Source organism: Anser brachyrhynchus (genome assembly GCF_964034855.1).
Source record: "Anser brachyrhynchus genome assembly, chromosome: Z".
Taxonomy (NCBI): Eukaryota; Metazoa; Chordata; class Aves; order Anseriformes; family Anatidae; genus Anser; species Anser brachyrhynchus.
Window position 1 is genome coordinate 73,361,707 of NC_137697.1, and position 22,931 is coordinate 73,384,637.

The window sequence follows — 22,931 nt, forward strand, 5'->3', positions numbered from 1 at the left end:
AAACAAAACTAACTCTTAAGTTCTCTAATGAATCTCTTGATGTATACTGGATATATTTGGCCAGATCTATAAATATTAAAGAGAACTACATGTAGTGCTCCAACATGAAAAGTGTAATCACCCTTCTGCTTCCTCTTTGTTCTTTCTATTTCCATGCCTACTTAAAGCAAACTGCATGACACTGGCCTGCAGAAAATCCATATATATATATACAAATACATATAAAACACACTCAACAGAAGCAATCCATGCTTTAATAGCTTATTCAAAAGTTCTCCATCAGTGCCTCCTCCAACGAAGCCACGAGGCAAGTATATTACACATGAGTTGCAAGTAGGAACAGAATTTCTCCAATTCAGAAATTGCAAAGGCATCACCTTTCAAGGGAAAATTAGGATATATGTAAAATCTAAGGAAAGAAGACTCAGACAAAATATTTTCTATAAAATCCATCATTCTGGACCCCAGATATGATTTATGTTATGTGTGTAAAGTTGTGGTGTGTTGACACTGGTCATCACGTGTGTCTCTTGGTCGTGCCCTTCCACCAGCAAGACAAAGAAGAAAGCAGGAAGAGCAAAAGTGAGAAAGCTTGTTGGCTGAGATATAAAGAGTTTGAAGAGTGAAGAAAGAGGTGAAACAAAAACCAGAACCACCCAAGTGATGCAGTCATTCACCACCTCCCCAGGTAGACTGATGCCCACCTCCACCCCAGGCCTCCTCCCTGCTGTTGGTGCTGCTGAGCATGATATTATATGGCAGGGGGTATGGGATGGACAGCTTAGGCCAGCTGTCCTGGCTGTGTCCCTGCCCAGCACCTCGCCTACTCGCTGGGCACAGACAGCAGCTGAAATGCTGTGGTGCTGTTAGCTCTGCTGTAGCCACCAGTGCAGAATAAAACACCATACGGGCTGCTGCAATGAAAGGTAGCTCCAATCCCAGCCTGACCCAGTACCGAGGTCCATGGTATGTAGTGCACAAACCATATTGGCTGACATTTTCTTAAGAACATGCTGTATCACTTTTTAAGAGGCTTTTGACCCAGTTTCAATATATTGCCTGTATTTTATGCCCAACAGTCTGAATACTTAATTGTATTTATTGTGGTCATGGCAATATAATACATTTCTCTACAGCTCCTACTGACCTCTTGCAGTGCCCCAGAAAACCAATATATTTCAGGATGTTGTTCATTTTTGTCTGCTATTTATTTTCCAGTCTGATGCAAATGTTTAGTGACCTTTCCTACCACATTCTTAGGGCTGATTTCCTTCATCTGGTCATGCCGCCATCAGAAACGTGTCTACTGACCTATCATCTGATGTACAGCCTCAGATAACCATGATGCATTAGCGTGTAAATCAGTGAGAAAGCAGCCTCAGAAACATTATCACGACGAACAAGCTGTGTGCTCTGACAGCTCTCGCCGTTCCTTCTGCCCCACCTGTATTTCACTGGGTTATTCATGCTTCCCATACATCCCACAGGTACGAGACATAGAGCCTACTTCTGAGTTGATATATACTATATCTATATCTAAACACAATTAGTTTTGCTAACAACATGTACTTATACAATGCTACACTCAGTTAAAGTTAAGCTGTGAGACCAAGACATGTTTCCATGTTCTTATGTCCAGATGCATTTAAATCTACATTTACAGCTCCCTAAATGCTGGTACTGACATGTATCATCAAAAGATAACGCGTGATCAATGCAGATGTAAAGCTAGGCAACAAAGGCTCATACCAGGATTAAATCTGCCTGCCTCTTTTATATTATTAACCTAACGGAGTCTTCTGCATTGGAAATTTCAATTAAAGAAAATTATGCATTTTTTTAAAAAAAAGAAAATAGTTTGCATCAATGCAATTATCTCCTGTGTTGTCCTTATTTATTTTATAAGGCTAAGCAATCAGAGGTTGCTCATTGATCACTAAGTGAACAGATTAACTTGCTGTTTGAAAAGAAGGCACAAAGTAAGTCTCATTGTATTTATCACAGAAGTATCAGGGACTACATATTTCATAATGATGTACAGTGTTGATATGCATGTTAATCTCTCCAGCTCATTAGCAACAGGTTTGGGGGGATGGACACTGATAAATAACTGCTATTCTGAAGAGAATTACTAATTATTTTCCTTCAGTGTCTTCATTAAAGTTCCTGGGGAAATACATTATGAAGAATGAGAGGAAAAATCACTTTTCATTTCTTCAGGAGCAGGCCTTGTGTTTCATGAAAGAGTTGCAATTTATAATTAAAAGTCAGGAAGATTCAAGATGTGTATTTTCAGAAATTTATGATTGAAGTGCTAATACTCAGCCACCATTCATCAAAAGATATTATCAACTCTTTATATGCGCCATTATATTGTTCTCATTTTTAGGTCTGGTAGAGATACGCAACCAGGAAAAAATCACAACATCAGTTCTGGGACTTTTGTGTTGAAATATGGCACACTGTTAATGTTCAGACTGCACATCTGGCCGACAGACCAACTGTCTGCGCACACACATGGACTGATTTTATCTCTTAAGAGACAACTTCTGGTGAAGGACAGAAGTTGAAAGGGGATTGAAAGTAAAGCATGTACCTCTGTGAGCTTATTCCAGCAGAGCAGGGAGTAAACCACCGAAGCTCCAACTTTCATAAGTACACAAAACTTGAAAGTTTTTTTTTAAATCTCATTGTTTAAAATTGGGAGTGAATAGCTTTTCTGTGCACCACTTTAATTCTTCCTCAGAAATTAATAAGACATAGTAAATCATACTACGCTTCCCAAGTTTTGAAAACATTTTGTGTTCAAACACTGCTTGGCCCTTCAGATACAACTGTCTTGGTCCACTCCCAAGTGTTGCAGCAGATCTTCTGTAGAGGTTATTAACAGGGCCAGGTTTGCAAGAAATACTGGGAAGCAGGCTGCAGAGCAAGGTGCATGAACGAGAAGCGTGGGTGTGAGCAAGCACCGGCCCTGTGCTGGCAGCCCCTCTGGAAGTCTCACAGCAGGGCTGCACCACAGACACTGTTTATCTTTATGGAAATTAATTTGCCTAAGCAGGAGTGCAGAAGAGAGGATAAAGACTGATAAATATCCCGTGGAATCTGACTCGAAGGAAATGAAATTGTCAGTTTACATTTCTGGTGCTCATTCAGACAGCAGCAAAGGTACAAAAATGTTCTAAGTCTCATTGAAACCTTTGCTTTTTTTTATCTGGAAGAACAAAGGGAACACATTGAAGGGAGCGGATCACCAGGGTTGATTTTGCCAGAAACACACTTACCTACCACAAAGACCCTGTGAAGGAATCCAGGAAAATGCCACCTCCTATCTCCGCTCTGCATTTGCTGCCAGTTTGTCTGAGATAAGTTGTATCTACTTCAAGGGACTGTAATATAAGTGCTTCAAAAATGGCCTCATTTTTCAAAAGTTTTATTGTTAAGTTTAAAGACTAGACAAGGTCATACTGGTTTTACATCATCCTACATGATTTAAGTATATACAAAACCATTTGAATATTACACAGCTTGAAAGGTTGCAAAGGTCATTGTGTCCAAGACACTTCTGTACTTACTGACACATCAGAAGCCAGCACTGAATATTATAGTTCATATTTGTTGTATAGTAAAGATACACTCATTTAGTATCCTTAGTCTTCAAAACCCACACTAATTTGTATAGAGTCATTCCCAAAGAGAAAGTCAACCTCAAGACCAGAGCTAGTTAACACAATAAGCCCTTAGCACAGATAAAACGGAGCCTTGCACCAGTGCTTGATTTCCCGGGCTAACAACGCAGCACCTTGCAGAGCAGCAGGAAGGTGCCTACAGATACTTAGCTGGTTCAGGGTGAAATTTAATTAGGAAAACACTTCCACTCCTGTTAAATGTCATTGTCACAATTAATACTGAAGTCAAGGACCATTTCTGAGTGTTCTTCCATCCCCTCCTAAGGGGACATTCCCTGTACCCATGTCTGTTTTGGGGATGACAATTGCTTTCACTGTTGTGTTAGTTTATCACTTGTCCCTTATGTCAATGATTTTCATGCACACAGAGAGGAAAATAAAATTAAAGGGAAAAATTGTAACACCAGACCATATCTGACTCAAATCTGTTTTGTTAAACCTGAAGTAAATACACAGAAGTCAAGAATTATTTCAGATTTACACTGCTGACAGTAGGAGCACAATTTGGTACTATGGGTGCACAATACTATTTAAAGAAAGCTTGTTGGCAGCTAAAAACAATCTCATTGGGAAAAGCCCCAGCACATTGGCTGAAAGTGTAAGGGCATCATCTATATGATTTTTTGAAAAATTATCAGAGCATCTTATCACGATGTATGGAGCTTTCTCTTCAGATTGTGAAGACTGCTGGCAGACGGAAGCTGACAGAGAGTGAAAGGATGAAATTACTCAACTCTAATGCAAAACAAAATGACTGTGTTAGGTATCATGACAACACTACTTTTATATGCAGATAAGTGGGAACAATCAAATTACAAACACAAGACAAATTAACTCAAAGCCAAAACTGATGTTGCAAAAGATGAACATAAAAAAAATCACTTGGGAACAAAAAATACAAAACAACTTTAAAATAACTTTGTGAACTAGGGACTCTAATTTTCAGAAATGCCTCCCACTTTTTGGGTACACAGTCAACTAGCTAAATGGCTACATGGTGTTCCATAAATAAATAAAGGGTAAATTGCTCTCCCAGAACTGAAAAATAGTTTTGGACATCTTTAAATACTGCGTGCTTCCTAAAAATATAAATATTCTTTTTTTGAGGTGCCTGATGTGCACAACATGGGCAGTGTGTAACGTAGGAATGCCCTGGTCCTCCATTGTTCAGAAAACTTCTTGCTCTTTAGAAATACCCCAAGATTGACTTTCTCTTCAAAATTGCTCACTATGTTTGAAGACCACTTCATATATACATCATTAAGGAATGCTGTTAACACAGTTACAGACAAGACAGTAACAGTCTAGTGGCTTTTGTTATGCAGCACAAAGTAAAAAATAAAGAACAAACTTAGCAGTGTAGCACAGGACCTCAACATTTCTTACACATACTTTCACCTTTATAAGACTCTTCTGTAGAAGTCTTTAAATGTCTAAGCCTTATAAAATAAATACTTGTATAAATACAGTTTAAGGATTAAGTAATTTTATAGAGAGGCAGGGTGTTCTGTTTGTTAAAATGTGACAGTTTAAGTGACGCTATCCGAAAACCGCCACCAATATATCCCCAATTCTTGTATGTAAAATTCCTGGCTGCTAATCTAGAGTCTTTCACAGTTAAATGGATTATATATTTTGTCTGTGGTGGAGAATGTGTGATTAAATGCAGATTTTGAAATCCAAACCGTTTTGTTTCCAAAGCAAACTTTGCCCTTTGCAGACTGTGGGCCAGCTGGGTGTTTGTCTGGGAAGCAGGACCCAGGCTCATACTTCAGCGTTTTGGTTTCAGCGAGAATGTAACGGTGACAAAAAATAAGTTCAGTGACATTTGCTAAAACATGCAGCTGTATATATATATATATTATTTTTTCCCCCGCTTCAGCATGTTATGAAATTAACAAGGTGACCCCACGTGCCATCATTTCAGGTAGCAAAAAGCCCCCTCGCTCCTTGTCCCAAGGTTTTTTTCAGACGCTGGTGCTACACTAGCATAGTCACGGAGAACCTAGCGCCTAGGGAACTGGAAGTGCCTCACAAGGTTGGTATCATTACCTCTGCCACTGGGAAACGGAGGCACGAGGGTGAGGTGACTTGCCCAAGAGTGCCCAGCAGACAGGTACCAGAGCTGTGACTGCAGCATGCTTCCCCAGGCTCTTCTTGCACCTCGCTGCTCAGCCACCCTGCCTCACCAGCTGCTTCAAGGAGCCATGGCCATGCGGCCAAGCCCACCCACCTGTCCTGTTTCCGAATTCTACAGCCAGGTGTAGCAATGCCCACCATCCCCACCATACACTGATGCCCCAAGTGGTCTGCCCTGACATCAAATATCTAACTGTACCACTGGTGTCCTCCATGCCCCCTCACCGTTCAGTTTTCCCTCCTCAAACCTGTTTATGACACCTGGGCCCTTGCTGGCTATCCTGTTGTTCAAACAGCACAGTATGTATGAAGCATCTCTGCAGATGAAACACGACAAAGATCAGCCTCCTCATGGCTCATCGTCTGCAAGGACACAGGTGGGAGCAAAGGGTACCAAGTGCCCAGCTTTGGTGAACTCCTACGACTTCTCTTGCCTCCATTCTTGGGAAGAAATACATGACCAGGGTCATAAGAAGAGCTTAGTGAGAAGGTTTCCCTGCAGTCAGGAGTCATTCCTCCTGTGCATCTTGTAGCATCTAATTCCCTCACCCCACGTGTGCTTCCGCACAGAAATTCAGGAGGTTTCTGAAGGAATTAATCAGGCACACAGCTCCATCTAGGGTTGTTCACTCCTGGGCAAGTCACCAAGGGGCTCAGGATTTATGCTGTGCCATGTGCTTGTACCTTTGTTAGTACTGAGGATGAGAAACCGCAGGTACCCCAGAGTCTCATCTCAGCCTCCTTGAAAAAGCACACCTCAAGCAGAATTAATACATTTTGGCAAATTCATTAACTTCGTAACATACTGATAGCAGATTTTGTTCCGTATACAAACAGGTCACCTCTTTCAGAGAAAACAACATTAAAGGTGATACTGAACAGAAAAGATGTTAGTTATGTCTACTGCATGCAAAATTGAGAAGGAAAATGGGTTTAGCTAGTTGCATGGACTCTGCCGTTGAGATGAAAGTAATGAAAGGTAGCTTGTAATATCACAGGTACTGTATTTTACAGTACCATAGAGTATTTTCCAAAATATATGTCATAAATACTGACAGTGTTTGATAGGCACAATTACTATAATGCAGTCATCCCCAAGTAAACTTATTGCTAAAAGCTGCAGTATCACTTTTTGCAAGTAAGATGACAGAATGATTTATGGAGAACTTGTCAGCCCAATGTTTCTAAAGCTGCAAATGAGCTTTGTCACACTATTTCTCTTCCCTTGTAAAAAGGATGCTGCTGTTTTTTCCCTAACACATTTGAACTAGTGAGAACAACTTAAAGGAGAGCTAGAAAGATAATTCCACAGCTAAAGGGACAACACTAACAGATTTCAAGAACAAAATCGGATTGGATCATTTAAAGGGCAGGCTTAGACCTCCTCGCGAAAGACAGTTAGCGGCCTACCATAAAATGAGCACTTGGTCATGAAAAACCCACTCAGCTTCCTACAGGCTTTGCGCAGTTTCTTCTAGGGAGGGACTGGTAGATGTGTGGAGAGCTGTGAGGCCTGGCGGAGCCCCGCGTCAGTCCTCCTCTGTGCAGCCCAGCAGCTCTGACCGCAGGGTGATCCGGCCGTACCACGACCACGGGATGATGCGGATGTGCCGGGCGTATATCGGGGGGTCGATGACGTTCTTACGGTGCGTGTCGTTGTCAAAGTTTCCCTGGAACACCTGGAAGGCAAGCAGTGAGAAGATGGGTGACTACATGAGTGCTGAGCGATGGCTGAGTGAGCGAGGGGAGCCCCGAGACAGATGTTCCTTCTCCCTCTGACACCTGCTGGGTTCAGGAAGGGCTGGTCCTCTCTGCACAGTTTTCCACATCCATTCCTAGTGGTTGGAGTTTTATAAGATGTCTGACAAATACAGGCCCAGAACCAGAACTGCATCCCTACTTAATGAAGGTATACGCAGTGCGTTTCTCAGAGAACAGGGAACAACATCCTCTTAAAACACCTGGAAAAATACCACCATGAAATAATATCAGTGGGCTCCACAAGGAGTTGACAAAGCAATCCAAGTACCTGAAACTCTGCACAGTGGGGCCACAGGAGAGAGAGGAACCCTGAAATCTGATGGGGCGGGTTGCAGAGAAAGGACCCCATGTATGTGTACCAAAGGCTGTGTGGGGCCATGGCTGAGACCTGGGAATTTCACTACATGACACTGAGGATTCAGTCCTTGGTTTGAAGCACCATTAACATTTGCAAAATCAAACCTCTTTTTACTTGGCATTTGTATCATGTCAAGTTAATCTCAGGAGATCCTGTTATTGTTTTGGATGAAATAACATTAGTAATTAAAGTTAAGAAGGATTTTTACTGTATCACTCACGAATGCAATTTGGATGCAACTGCATAAGCCATCATAAAGCTAGTGACTCTCAAGGATACTATCTTCTGTTGAAAAAAAAATACTACATGAATTAATAGCATCGGTAAGCAGTAAAGTTTGTGATTTAATTAAAAAAAATCTTTACACAGTATAATGCATGTTTAGACATTATTTCCATTAGTATGTTTTAGCCAATACATCAGTGAGTTCCCAAACTCTTGTCTGTGTTAGAACAATGACAGATTTTCCCCCTAAAAGCCACAATTCAAATTCAAAGGCCACAGCATTCTTTTTGGCAAAATGATCACATTTTCCTCCTGAGATATTTTCAGTTTATATGGGAAATGTTCGGTGTCTTCAAATGTCAGCCGCTTCATTTTCCATTTGCAAAAACAGTATTTGATGGATTTTTAACTTGAAATGAGTGAGTTTCATTTGCATCAAGCAGAAAAGGAATACGAACCTTCTGCATAAGTATTTATATGACTGAATTAGTGCATAATAACAATTTTCTTGGAAGTTCTTAGGAAAAATGTCAGAGGTTGAATTCAGAAGAGGCTAAACCACTATTTTAGTCCTTAAGCTTCTCTCAAGGGCTATCAATCTGGCATTTTCAACAAAACATGTACACTCCACAAGTGCTGCTCTTTCACAAGTGATATATTTCCCTGCTCGCCTGGCATCTCAGTATACAGAGTTGGGAGCATTCAAGTACCTAGCAGTTAAGAGAGAGAGATAAAACTGCAAGACAGACTGACCACAGAAAAAACAGCGCTGCGAGTCTAAGGGAAAAAAAATGTATTTATGACAGGAAAATTGTTTGTTGCCTGAGTACAGTCTTGATTACATAAATCAGCAAGAGCTTGGCTAAGATTGCTTCTGAATTTGAGTTTCATTTGTTGTAATGCAACATACAATAAAAGGCAGTAAGCTCATTATTAAAATTAGAGTGGCACCCCCCAATGTACAATCTGCAGCAAAGAAAGATTAGAAGTAGAAGGATTTTCATTTGATTTCTTGCGCATGCATGCAATATATCTGTTGGTATTTTTTTACCAAGCCAGATGATAAGCAATGCAGAGCTACAAATAATTCTTGCTGCAGAGGTACTGGAAAATTCTCTTTTTTTTTGTTTTCCCCATGGAAGACTTATCTCAGAGATAACATTTTGACTAAGGCTTAGAACAAAAAACGTCTTTGTTTACCAGAAGAACCCATCTACAGCCCCCACACACAGCTATGCAAAATCCATACCCACATGCAGCTATGCAAAATAAATGAAAATATCTGATGCAAACCAAGCAACAAAGGAAAAAGTTGGATTATGCTATTTACTTAGAGCAGGAAAAGAAAACATAAACTCAAATATGATGTCATTAGCATTTAAAGCCAAACTCATCTGTTTCGGAGGCTAATTTATGCAAATCTGAAATTTACCTTCCCTCAAAATTCAAGATCCAGTCTCAAGAAATTAACTCAAAGTGCCAGGTCAGAACATGGATTTTAGGGAAATAAATTTATCAGAAAGTGAGCAGAGCTTTGCCAGCATCCACAAATGTGATCACCATGAAATACAACATTCCAAGAGCAAATGTATGGATTTTTTTGTTGTGGACTAATGACAAATTTATTATGGGAAAAGTATGTTATTTGTCATTCTTCACTTTACCTCAGCATAAATTCACTAATGGAGTCAAGAAACTTGATAACAACAAGGAGGACAAAGGATAAAAACTGTTCATCTACTTATTGGCAGAAAAAAACTATTTCTGTAGCCAAAATATATAATTTCTTTAATTACCTGTTGTTTGTGGCCAAACAGTCAATACTAAATGAACTAACTAAGCAATTAAAAGCTTTTGAAGACCTGGTAGCCTCATACCATAAGCGATCACTCCTCACTTTCTAAGTTCATTTCTACAACACCTCTCTGAAAACTGTAATGGTTTATTAGCACTGAAGAAGCTCATATTGCAGATCTAATACATAGCTCTATGCAATTTTTCAGATGAAAAAAATGCCCAGTAACAAACAAAGCCAAGCTAATTATTAAGCAAGGAACAGAAAGCAAAGTGCAAGTCACTGATGTGGCAGTGCATAAAGCCTGGGCACATGCCCATTTTGAGTTCTGTGTGGGTGCAGATCTGGTCCTCTCATCTCAAATTCATTAGCAGAAGCGAAGCACAGCAAAGCAGCAAGACATTCACAAGCACAGAAGGATGCCTGTTTGAATATTATCACATAGACTAAGCCTCCTGAGACTGGAAGGAGGTATGATGGATGTCTATAAAATCATAAATGGCACAGAGAAGATCAATCACAGACAATATTGCACTGTCCCCTTCCAGTGAAATAAAATGAATGAGTCACCTAAAGGTCATGGTTCTCCAAAAAACATGTAATTAAACCATGGCACTCTTTCTCACAATCTTTAGGTATTAGTAAAGACCAGATAAGCTGTTAGGGGTGAGATCAGCTGAGGGCTGTTAAATATATAGGTAAAAGAGAGCTGGAGGCTAGGAAGATACACTAGGGAAGAATCATGGCATTATGATTTTTTCTCCTCCGGTTATCTGTTAGAGGATGCTCCCTCTCATGGAGGCGGGCCACTTGTGTGGACAGGGCTTCAGCCTCACCCAACAGTGGCTGCCACCTCACCAGGTGCCTGTGTTTGTAAAAGTGGGTTTAAGCTCCTAATTTTTGGCAATCATGTTTCAGAATGTTTGTTTTTGTTTTTGTTTTTGTTTTTTTACAGTGTGCGCGTCTATTTATGCCAGTTTGCGTACTTACAAGGTGTAATTTACTAAAACATTTACTCAGAAGCCTCACCAAGTTTATACATACGCACCCCACACACATATGTGTAGCTCCTCTGTAGCTTAGTCTCTTACAGCTGCTATTAAAATAAAAAAGTAGAAAATATATAATAACTTATTTTATGATCAGTTAATGAAAAAAAAAAAGATCAAAAGCCTGGAAAATGCATAATAATATTCTCTGCAAAAAGATTTTTGGAATTTAAACAAGTCTTGTTTATAACTGTGTCAAACAAGCAATTTGGTTGTCTTGCCTTTAAATACTCACTGAGATTTTTTCATTAGAACTAAGTGTTTTATGCAATAAGCAACAAATCCAAATTATGACAATGCAAGTTGATTCATCTTTTAAAAAGAAAACTGCGTGTATCTTTTATGAAGAATACTTTTAGAAGAACTATCTAGAGAAGAATAGCTTGTGAAAATGGAACTTATTAGAACCAACGCTTGCTCCAAATGTGGGGCTGGAGATCTGTTTTTATGGCACGTCCACAGAGCTAATTAACAGATGGCTGCAGTGGGGGAAATTGTGGTGCAAGGAACATGAAAATTCAGTGAGCCTGATTCTCCACAGAGATATTTCTGGATCTCATGTCTTGCAGAAACTGAAATTATAAGAAAAGTCTGCACTGGCCATAGCATTATAGGTTCCTGATATTTAGGGTAATAGCAGAGAACTGAAACTTTTAACATGCAAGCCTCAGATGGTGAAGTCACTATACTATCTGCTATACCTTAACTGTATTTTTTATTCTGTGCAGAGTATTTTATACAGGTTCTTGGACCAGTTAATCTTGCTCATATTGGAGGCAGAGTATTTAAAAAGAGTAGCCAGACATGGTTTCCACTGGAGTTTGCTTCATTGCATTACATCTCAGTGGTGTGACAAATAGAGGAACACTATTCACTTCAAACATAAAAGAAAGCTGCATGAAAAGCAATTTTTGATAGTGATGTTCCATTATTTCAGAAATATTTTATTTTCTTTATTACCATTCACTGAAAAAGACTTGCTTAAGCAAGAAAGGGAATTTGCAGATTAGAACAGCACATTTATTTGCTTTGAAATTTTTTGTTCTTGGAGAACAAGAGAACAACACTATGAAGAGTTACAAGTGAACAACACCAGGTCAAAGATGGTGAAAGATGTCCTGATTTCTCACCAGAAAAAGAGCTGATTTTTTAGGTATTTGACTGTATTTTAGAATGATTCGGTCCCATGAAAGATGCTTCTATAAAAGACTGAGCAGAGTTTTTTAATATACATGAGTACATGTGCAGATAGATACGTGTGTGTTTTATGCACCTGTGTTTATGTAGTGATTTAGAAGGGGGAAAATTACATTGTTCCTTTTCAGTTGGTATGTAGAAAGTCCCTTTGGGTGGCTGTAGATCTACCACTTCTGATCTTACCCATCCTTCTGCGCTTCTTTGCTGAGCGCCCAGGAGTGGCTGAAGAGTCAGGATCTGGTTGGCATGCAATGGATAGCCAGGCAAAAGTGTCCAGTGCAAGGACTGTTTTTTTACATTTTTGTAATCTATGAATAAAATTATGTGTAACCTGATCGTTATTTTTACCTTGAGTCCACAATGGATACCAGGCATGTAAAACTTGTAAAGAATACTAACACATTCTTGTTATTTTTTTTTCTACACTATATATCTTCTGATGCCACTTAAATGGGAATTTTCTCCACTGCACATAGTTTGTGAGTGATTTACAATAGAAAGTTCAAAGCCAAGCAAAAAGACAAATATTTTGAAGACCAAACTCCCTTCAGAAATGTTTACAGAAATTCACGTTAGCTCAGCTGAAGGTAATAGGAGCCACCTGTAATTTAAACCAGTGGAGAATCTAGACTAAGGGCTTGAAAAACTTAGACAAACACTCAGAGGGACCCTGGGAGGCAAGACACAGTGTTGAAACATTGCCCTGATCTTGCATGGGGTCAATATATTGATATATGTTGTTTATGCTCAATAGGGCTGTTTTGCTTTGTGCAAGCCTTATCATCAGTCAAGTTCCTTCAGGCAAAATACCAGGAAAGCACAACACACCATCCACACCACACAGAAAAATGAGCCACAGATTCTAAGCTGTAAACAAAATTTCCACTCTCCTTTTATATAGAGTCACACAAAGACCAGTGAAACCTAACTGCCTGGTAGTTTCTTTTCGCATCTCAGATGAAAAAAATCAAGTATAATGGAGATTTTTTCCCAGTGAAATTTAAAAAATAGTATTAAATTAAAATAAAATATATTATATTAAATAGGAGAATAATAATAATATAAATAATAATATGGAGATTACTGCTTATCTATGTCAAATATGTGGGTTGTTTATAGGAATTGGATCTATCAATTTAAATCAGGTATTATTATAATCCAACATCAAAAAGAAAAAAATAATAGCAGAACCTAGCAGAGACCTGGTGATCCAACTTCTTGTTTACATGTATGTTTTTGTCTTCTGTTCCTATAGCAATTAATGAGACAAAGCATATAGCTTATAACTTGTTCTTCAATTTGTCCACAAATCCAGTGGCTGTTGTCTACCTGCAGTTACTCGCACATCTGCTGGCTAATAATCGACAATACTACAGCGTGCTAGAATTCCTTAGACTACTTTCACATATATACTCATTTTAAAAATCAGCCTGTAAAATGCCATTTGACTCTGCAGTTGGCCTTGAGTTACTTACAGCATGCCATGCAATTTATAAATCACATTTGGAACGTGATTAAAAAAAAAAAAAAAAAAGGTCAAATCTGGTTTGGTTGTCCTTAGCGTTGGAGGAATAGTGAGCTACTGACCTCTAGTTGAGAAAAACAAGATAGCTCTGGTCCTTTTCCTAAAATATAGTTTCTTCCTACTTGCCAACCAGCAATTTAATTTTTTTTGCATCTTGAAAAGAATAGGAAAAGAATTCATATTTTCAATGGATCTCATTCAAACTATTTAAAATGAATGACAGAACAAGAAAAGCATTGAAGAAATGTTTTTCTTTTTTTTTTTTCCTCTTCCCCCCACTACCACTACCCTTTAGTCTGCATTCACAGAAGCTTAGCATAGATGTGAACTAAAATCAATGGCAGTTGAAACAGCAGAAGGCAAACAAGAGCTGCAGGAGTCTGTTCTTGGAACAACATTTCCATTTGAACTGGGCAAAGAAGAAAACTGAATACCACATCTCCTTCTGTTTGAAACAACTAATTTGTTGCAGGGTCATCAAAGATATAGGCTGCAGGTAGTGCACTTGTGAGTACAAGATACTAGTTTTGTTTGTTTTTCTGTTTTTCTCTGTACAATAATTTCACAAATGATGTAAAAAAAGAGACAGAAGTGAATAGCTTCAGGAATTCATTAAGATCTGCTGACACATTTGGATTCTTTCAGTAAACTACTGAACAGTGAGATGATCAGCACCAGATACGGTTAATGTGCTTTAAAGTCACTATATTCATCCACAAATCCTTATTTTCAGGCAGAAATATCTCCATAATTTCTGGATGTGAGATATTCTTTTTTTCTTGCAAAATGACACATTTGTTTGGACTTCAAAACTGGTTGTTTTTCCTTTATCTTTTCTTTCTTTCTCTGAGAGTTTTTGGAACCATCTTTCTCCTACACTATTGGATGTCTGGACAAGGATCACAAGGATGAGTAAATCACCTGTGTGGGAAATCAGAAATCTATGTATTCTATCCTTCTCAGAAGAAATCATTACACTCAGTTATTAAATAGAACGAATAAGGGTAAATTATGAATAATTTATTCTCACTGCTGTTGATAGTTGCCAGTGTCTACCTTTCATCTCCCTTCTGTATCTTCAGGGGACAGCAAAAAACATTTAAAGCTTCACTTTGCTGTGAAAACAGAGTTTCTTCTGAAATGTTCTTCCATTTTGGGCCAAACCTTACGTCTTTACTTAAGCAAAGGAAATTGGTATGGGTGTCGTGAAAAGGCACTACTCTGTTTTGACAGAGCATTGCAGGAAGAGGAAGAAGCAACCTTTCCACTTTTAAGGATATTTAAGCACTGGGCTTGACTGCTGATATTATAAAATTTTCATCACTGGCTATTTCTAAGAACATATTTAATAACACTCAGATGAAGAATGGTTTATGATATGAGCATTGTATCTTTCGTCAGGTGAAGGACAAGTAAATGAATTAAATTAGTCTTGACTTTTTAAGCCAGCAAGTTCAAACAAGGAAGAACTACTTGCACCTATTCCTAGGGTAAGGGACCTGGGGTTTGCTGAATCCCATTTTCTATTCAGAAGACCTCAGAGGGGATTGGTGGGAGAGGTCAAGAGGTACATGTCCTTGTGATCTCTCCAGGTCTTTTCCAGTCCTACCTTGAATATCTCCAGAGAAGGAGACTCAACAACCTCCCTCCTATGAAGTTATGCCAAGTTCACTGACAGCTAGCCTTTTTGGAATGTTCTGAAAGACTCTGGATGACTTTTGTCATCTGAAAAAAAAATTGAAATAGTAAAAATACTTTTGTTTAATGTTTGCGTATCAAAAGACCAAAGACTAGACTCTTACCCAGTGATCTTGTTTATTTTGTACAAATTAAAATTCAGAAGATAAAATTTCTGACTTTGAGTTAGGTGCATTCAATTACATTCTGCCTTCAATTGCTCTTGATTTGTTAAAGAATCATAATAAGATGCATTTATTTTATTCTTAGGGATGTTAATTAATATGGGATGGGAGATGTTTTAATAAGACAATGATTAAGAGTTTTCCATTGTTCCTAGCGGACTGTTCATATAGCAATTAACAGTCTACCTGATGATGAAAGCAGAAAGAATTTAATTACTTTGGCAAATGTTATAAACAAGTGTGGACTGGAACAGTGAGACTGCATTTTGTTTTAGATTTGCTTGTGACTGTTACTGTGTTTCTCACTGGAGACTGGAACATAGGTTTCCTTTTTCAGTAAAATGAATGCAACAGTTCAATAACAGAAGTTTGGCTTGGAGAAGACATTTCTTTCACAGTGGATCTTTCACTTCTTTTAAATGCCAGGGATTTAAAATGGGATGTGTACAAAGCACTGAAGTGCCTATCTGTCATTTATGTTGAATGAATTTACGGTACGTTTACAAAAGGTGAGTTGTTTCTTTCCAATTTTTATCTGACAACCAATTATACTAGACACATCCATAATCATAGGTGTCAGGCCCTACTCAGTTGGATGGCTAAAATAGCTGATTTTTTTCTTCCATTTAAAAAACCTTTAGAACTTGTTGGGGAAAAATCTCACTGAAGGATAGAACAACAGTGAGCTGCCACTTGGCTCCTTGTGACTTGGCAGTGTCATCTTTTGATAATAATCCTCTTACAAACATAACATTTCTATGCACACATGAAGTTATGTACATATTTAACCCAGCAATGTAGGATAGCTTCCACTAATAAATGGCTATACATTTGATCAATCAGATAAAATCAGTGAAAATTAAGAGATGCTGCTGTCTAACCCCTCATCAGCAGATCTGCTTGTATTCATGCAACATAGATCAATGCATATCAAAAGCCTTCTCATTACCTAAAAAAGAAAAAAAAAAAAAAAGAATTGAATTAACCTATATAAAAAATACTCTTTCTTTTACTCTAAGAAAAATAAGTACAAGTGGAAACATTTATTACTCCGATAATATAGATGTTAAAACCACCAGATATGAGACATATATGTCAGACATATCAGCCATCTGGTATTTTTATTAACGTACGTTTTGATTCAATTAGACATAATCCCAGTAAGATATTTAATAAATAAATCACATTTTGCCAGCTTTCTTAATGTATCCCTTAAGCAATGCATTTGCATTCAGGTTTTCACAGTATAAAAGTGTTATACAGTTTAAAGGAAATGTATAATGAATAATATCCTAAATAACAAGAGAAAAGTTAATTGCTTCTAAGTAAATCAATCAGGAAACCTATACTTTCTTTACACCTCCCATTAAATGTTTGCAAAGGAAGTTGTGAAACATTTTATGTTTTGTATTCTTTTAATAGTGTAATAAAAATAATCTTTCCATTGGGTATTTGAAGCCCTAGAGTGAATAATTCCCTTTAAAAAAAAAAAAAGAGAGAGAGAGAAGAAAATGGCTAGGTAATGAGGTGCGTTAAAGATGTGCTTCACAGAAAATTACAGAAAATAGTGCACACTTACAAGAATATGCACTGAGACACTATTTTCAAATATACAAATAAACTGCTATTTATATACCTTCTCCTCTGGAGTTTAAGGAAGAAATAATTTCAATAAATGGAGAACTGTAAAGTTTTATGCCCCATATTTAACAGCATTAAATCAGGTGCATTGCACAGATAGGTATGACATTATTGCACTGTGAATGTCACTGTGTTATACAACCCTTTTTTATTCACCTTGACTTTTATCTGTGGGACCCTATGCATAGCAACCCCATAAAGCAAGCAATGTGCAATAATCTACAGGCTTCCAGCACTGGAATTACTACAGGCATTACTACTCCCTGTATGCAACCACAATATCATTTTTCTCTTTGCTTTACCTTATCCTTCTTTTGTTTTTCATCCTGGTATATTATCCAGTGCTCCCCATCATTACTGTAAGCAAGCTTGTAGGATCCCACAAACTGGACATGACCGAAATCTTTAGCTCCTTGAGTAATTATGCCAGTGACCTTTGTAGGGACAAGAAGGTCGACCTAAACAAAACAAGACACAGGGGAACATAATTAGAACAGTTTCACACAAAATCACATCACAAAAAAATCAAAACAGTGCATTGCTCTTTTAGGTAAGATGTTGGTATAATTTAAGACAACTTTCCTTCTCCCTTCTCCAGGTCAGTGTAACATGACAGAGAAATTCACTTCTGTATCACGTTTGTTACTCGTTGTTTTTACCACCTCATGGCACAAACGGGACTATCTTGTACGGTTTTCGATTATGGTAGGTGCTACACACATTCCTAACAAAAGGGCAGTCTCCGCTGCAACACATTTGCGGCCAAAGAGTGTTGCCTTGTGCTCCTATTAATCAGAACGCAGCATGCCAAAGGGTGATTCCCCAATTCCTTTCTATTTCCTTTACAATGACAGAGACTGTGCTTTATTAAGTCTTTTAAAACATTTGCTTTCATACATTTCCTACTGAACTTCTCTCTTTAAGACTCTTACATCTTTTTCTACCTCTAAAGCTCTAGTTTTTTCATTCACTGACTTTTTGGAGCTCTTTGTTTTATAATTAGAGCACAAATAAAATTCAAGACAGGAATCTTAAAGCCTAATAAAATCTGGGCTTTCAAGTATCTCTCACATGGGTCTGCACATTTGTGACGAGTTTTTTTTGCACCAGATCTCAACACTGAATATAACAGATCCGGGCCAGATGCCTTGGCTTAAAGTAATCAAGGAACAGAATAGAATAACAGAAATAAATTGACCTAATAACATATTTTTAGAAGAAGAATGGAGGAGTTCCCTATCAGAACTGACATTTTCTGGAAATGTGAAGGTAAAACTTCACATTTCATTCCCTATCCTCCTGCAAAGCATTAAGCCAATAATAAAAATTAAAAAATAAAACCCAGAAAACAGAACAAAGGTAGATTTGTTTCAGACAATAAATGGCTGTGAAGCAGTCAGCCTTTTTTAATATTGTCTGTTAAATCAGGCAAGACAGACTAATAGTAAAAAATTACAGTAAAATGACAGAATTGCTGAAGTCTAAGAGAAGATGTGGGATATGTTTTTACACCAAAAAAAGTTTAAAAGAGAAGGCCAAAGAATTAAGGATCTTTGGCAGATCAAGTTCTGAAGACCCAGTCTTGCAATTTTGGGAAACTGAAGCCCTCTGAACAGGCCAGATTTTCAATGAAGATGTAGGGAAAGGGAGAAGAACAGCTGTGAAAGCACAAGAAACTAATAATGAGAAATGAAGAAAAAATAAACATGCGTAAGGAGTCGTGCCAATTCTTTTACACCGTGGGTACTAGCGTTTGAACCCTATAAAGATGAAAATGTGGAAAAGTGTAAGGATGCATTTTTAAGAAAAGAAGATGAAAAATGACTGTTCGGAGCAACCAGACAGGGAATACTGGAGACATCTGCCCCAACACTTCAAGACAAGTAGCAAATAATGAGTAGGAAATCCTTTCCAGAAAAGGAATAAATTAGAAGCTGAGAAAACATGACAGTAAATGGAAAATGGCATTGCCCAGAGATGGTCCAAGAGTCTTGTTTCTACCAGAACAAAGGCATTTATTGCTATCCAACAGCAGCAAAGTTGCTCAGAGGAGAAACCCAGAACCCCAGGAGGTTTCCTTCCATTGGAAGGAGAAACTATTTTTGTTTTCTCTTTGTTCAGTGGAGACAAGTAGGGACTGAACCAAGGATCACTCAGAGCAGCAGCTGCTTTGGATGCTCTCGTAGACTGCTTCCTTCCATAAGGAGCGGAGGAGGCTGGCTTCCATGGCCGAAGTGGGCCTCTGGGAGCTAAATCAGTTGAGTCTTTTATGAATTAATAAACACCAGTCTCCAGACCTTAATTCCAACTATTTTTTGGAGCTGGAATGAGTAGTCTGTTTTTCAGAAAGGCTGATCTGGTAGAGAATCAGTAATTTGACCACACTTTTAGGCAGCATTTGCACTAAATTTCAGAGTCAAATTTAGATGCTGTTTATAAATAATTTTGACATTAATGTTTTCCAAGTGTAACTTCTTCTAAGCAGAGGATGCTTCCTATACTAAAAGTTAATACATCTCCTGCTAACATGAAAAAATGCATCCATAAAACCAGTTGTTTATTTTTAAAATGTCAAAAGATATGTAAAAGGATTTCACAAATATTTATTTTAACATGGCCATGACATTCGGAGTATTTCTCTTCTCACCGAAATTCAGAACAAGAAAAAAGTCTTACTCATATTCAGGGGATTTCAGAGGTAAAATCACAATAAATCTTTATTATCACACAGATCCAGAGTTAATAAAAATGTCCTAGTAACAACTGTTTTGTGCTTACAGGACATATCTATTGGCCTTGTACTCTTGTTCAGAAAAATGATGTGGGAAGCTGGAAAATAATTTAGCATGTTTTTTTTTTCTTTTTTCCTGAAAGACTTATTACATAGTACTATGTAGAATATGTCTCTGTGTGTGCATGTTTGTGTACATGTGTCTTATATAAAGAAAAGAGAGAAAGAAAAAAGAAGGCATTAATAGATAGGGTCTGTTGTACATTTTGACAGTACAGATAACAGAAATTGCTGAAGACGGAGAAAAAGAACACAAGGATGCACCCACATCTTTTTCTCTTACTTTAGTATCTTATTTACTTGTTTCTCCATAAGTCAATAAGAAACCTTTGTGTAATAAAGACTGCTTTTAACCCATCATTAAAAATAAAAACAAACAAAAAGCTGTTTTTACTGTGTTGCTTTATTACCTCCTGGAAAGGGTTATAACACCCTTTCTTTTCATCCTTCCTATTGAAAGTACTTTGGAGCAGAAAGGTGAGAAGAATTTACCCCAATTTCTAGGGGAAACATCTGCATTAAAATAACAGAATGTCAGAACTTCCCATCAGGATGCAGCACACATTGATTCAGTTAGTGCAGATTGCAAGTAACAGGCAATCAAACAAATTGCCAGGGAGAGAAGTTGAATTAACACACAACCACTGTGTGCTCTTCAAAGCTGAATGTGATTAACCGGATCAGAATGTGACTTTGGCTTTTTTAGTGCAGCAGAATTTAGAGCGAGGTGGAGGCAATTAGTCTGCGACTGATAGGATCATTAACTGGTTACACGAAGAACCATGGTGTACAGTTTAATGTACATTCCTACAAGCAGCTGATCAAAATGCAGTTTAACATCTTGTGTCTGGAAGAACTCTCTTGGGCTATAGCTGCTTCCTTTGTAAATATCTATTTCCGACCTTGCTTCAGATGTTAAAGATGATTTAGTGATTTAGAGAATTTAAGAAAAGCGCAAAGATAAACCCACCTGAATATGAAACATTTTTAATGAACCACTACATGGATGTGCAGCATGAACTGTGTGGCAGTGTGCAGTTAGATAGAGAGTGACTAGTACTTCTATTTACACTGTAAGTAGGTCTGCTTGATCAGGGGAGAAGTCACACAAGTGCTCTGTCCCTGCCGTGAGCGGTCCAGAGCTAAAAAACCTTGACTTTCCTTACCTGTCTGTGCAGATGTGCTGAATTTTCATATAAATACCTTTGCAGCCGGACTCTTAGAGAACTGCAATTAGATGCAGATACCTTCAACTTGGCAACACTCCCTCTTCCCAAGAGCAGGAACATAAGGATATGACACTTTTAGACTTTTGGAACAGCTGCCCAAAAGCCAGTTTGGATTGGCGAGCAGTACAGCATGCACTGTGCTTAAACACAGTTATAATGATTCTGGACTCAAGCTGCTCCTCGTGGCAATGGCTTGGTTATCCATTACATCAAGAAACTTGGTACATGTGGAGTCAATGCACTACAAAATAGCTGCTATAGCTCTCTGAATATTCCCTCCTCACTCCCAACACACTTTTTCCCTCTTTTACATACTTACTATTTTAGACTGGGAAACCGGTAGGCACAGGTAGCCTATGTGGACAAGCAGCAGAGTGCAATGGGTGAAGATATGCAAAGCAAAGCAACTGATATTTACACCAGGATGCCTACACAGTGTGTGCTACAGTGATTTTACTTCCAGCTGGTCCAGGCAAACTTCTGAAGCATGACTTTTGGCTTAATTTTATCTGAAAAGAATCTGCTTCATGCTCTGTGATGCTCTCTGAAGACACTCCATCATGTAAACCAAAGTATGAAAAGTGGAGACAATCTTAAAAAAATAACTCACTTCCTTGTCTACATTGCAGTGTTAGAGGAGAACCCTCAGAATCCAGGGGTCACTGGGTCCTATTAAGCAATGAAGATAATGGTGAGGTGGCTCTCAGCTGACCTTCAGCTCTGCATCTAATCACCTCAGCATTTATAATCTCAGCTTCAGTTCTCAGATGCAAAGGAGAGAGATGAAAGACAAGATCTCAGGAGTGGTGAGAGTTAAGGTATTGGTTAGTTAATCTGTCTTTTTTAAATAATTATTTAAGTAGTTCATTTTAGTCTGCTCCTTATAAAGATATTACGTTTCTGCTCCCAGTATAGCTAGCCCCATGCTCAGTTACCTTCGTGTTTTTGTGGGCTGTTTTTTATCAGTTATTGCCAGATAACACAGGTGAAGTTTTGGGTTTCCTACTCACCAAATAAAAGAGTCCCTTGGAGTAGAAATACCAGGGATGAGAAGGAAGAAATCTGGGTCCAGCATATCTGAACATAAGGGAAACACTGGAAAGGTGTTGCCAGCACCTGCCTGTAAAAGACTGAAAAAGAAGGCCTGCATGGCCTTCTGCATGGCATCTATGTCACCATGATGCAGAGCAGTCTATCATATATGCTTGCCCTGTGAGGAGGTCTCATATATTTTTGGATGCTTAAGGTAATGTTAGACACTTGTGGTTAGCACCTGCATATCACCAAGACAGTCTAACGCCCTTAAGCTCTCCTTTGCAGGTTCTCCACTCTTCATCTAAGACCTTGATTCCCACATTTTTTATGGGAGAAACTGGCATACACAGATTGTTGCTATATGCACTGAAGCCTACAAAAGAGAGTGAAAGGCTTGCAGTGTCTACACCATGAAGTTAGAATTGCAGCTCTCCTTGTCGTATTGCACCGGACTTAAAAGACATTCAGCATTCGCCTCCATGCCCAGTCACTGGAGATAATACGAAAATTGATGGTGTTACAGTACCTGCTGCAGATGGGTGACATCTGTGTGCTACTAACAAAATTTCAGCAGCACGTCTTGCTTGTAAACTATGAAGCTTAGCATTTCAGGCTGTTTTCCAAAGGTTCAGATT

The 22,931-nt window shown here is 38.4% G+C and overlaps 1 protein-coding gene across 7 annotated transcripts in view; it reads right to left on the bottom strand.

The window, feature by feature from the left end:
* Window positions 1–3,420: 3,420 nt before the first annotated feature.
* The window catches only part of EDIL3 (EGF like repeats and discoidin domains 3), a 270,263-nt gene continuing 250,752 nt past the window's right edge, over window positions 3,421–22,931 (bottom strand). For all 7 annotated transcript variants that reach the window (XM_080573947.1, XM_080573946.1, XM_080573949.1 and 4 more), the window contains 2 exons: window positions 17,544–17,699; window positions 3,421–7,507 (listed from right to left, as the gene is read on the bottom strand). In XM_080573947.1, the coding sequence (XP_080430073.1) occupies window positions 7,358–7,507; window positions 17,544–17,699 (306 nt within the window). In that variant the 3' untranslated portion in view covers window positions 3,421–7,357. The remainder of the gene's footprint in view (window positions 7,508–17,543; window positions 17,700–22,931) is intronic.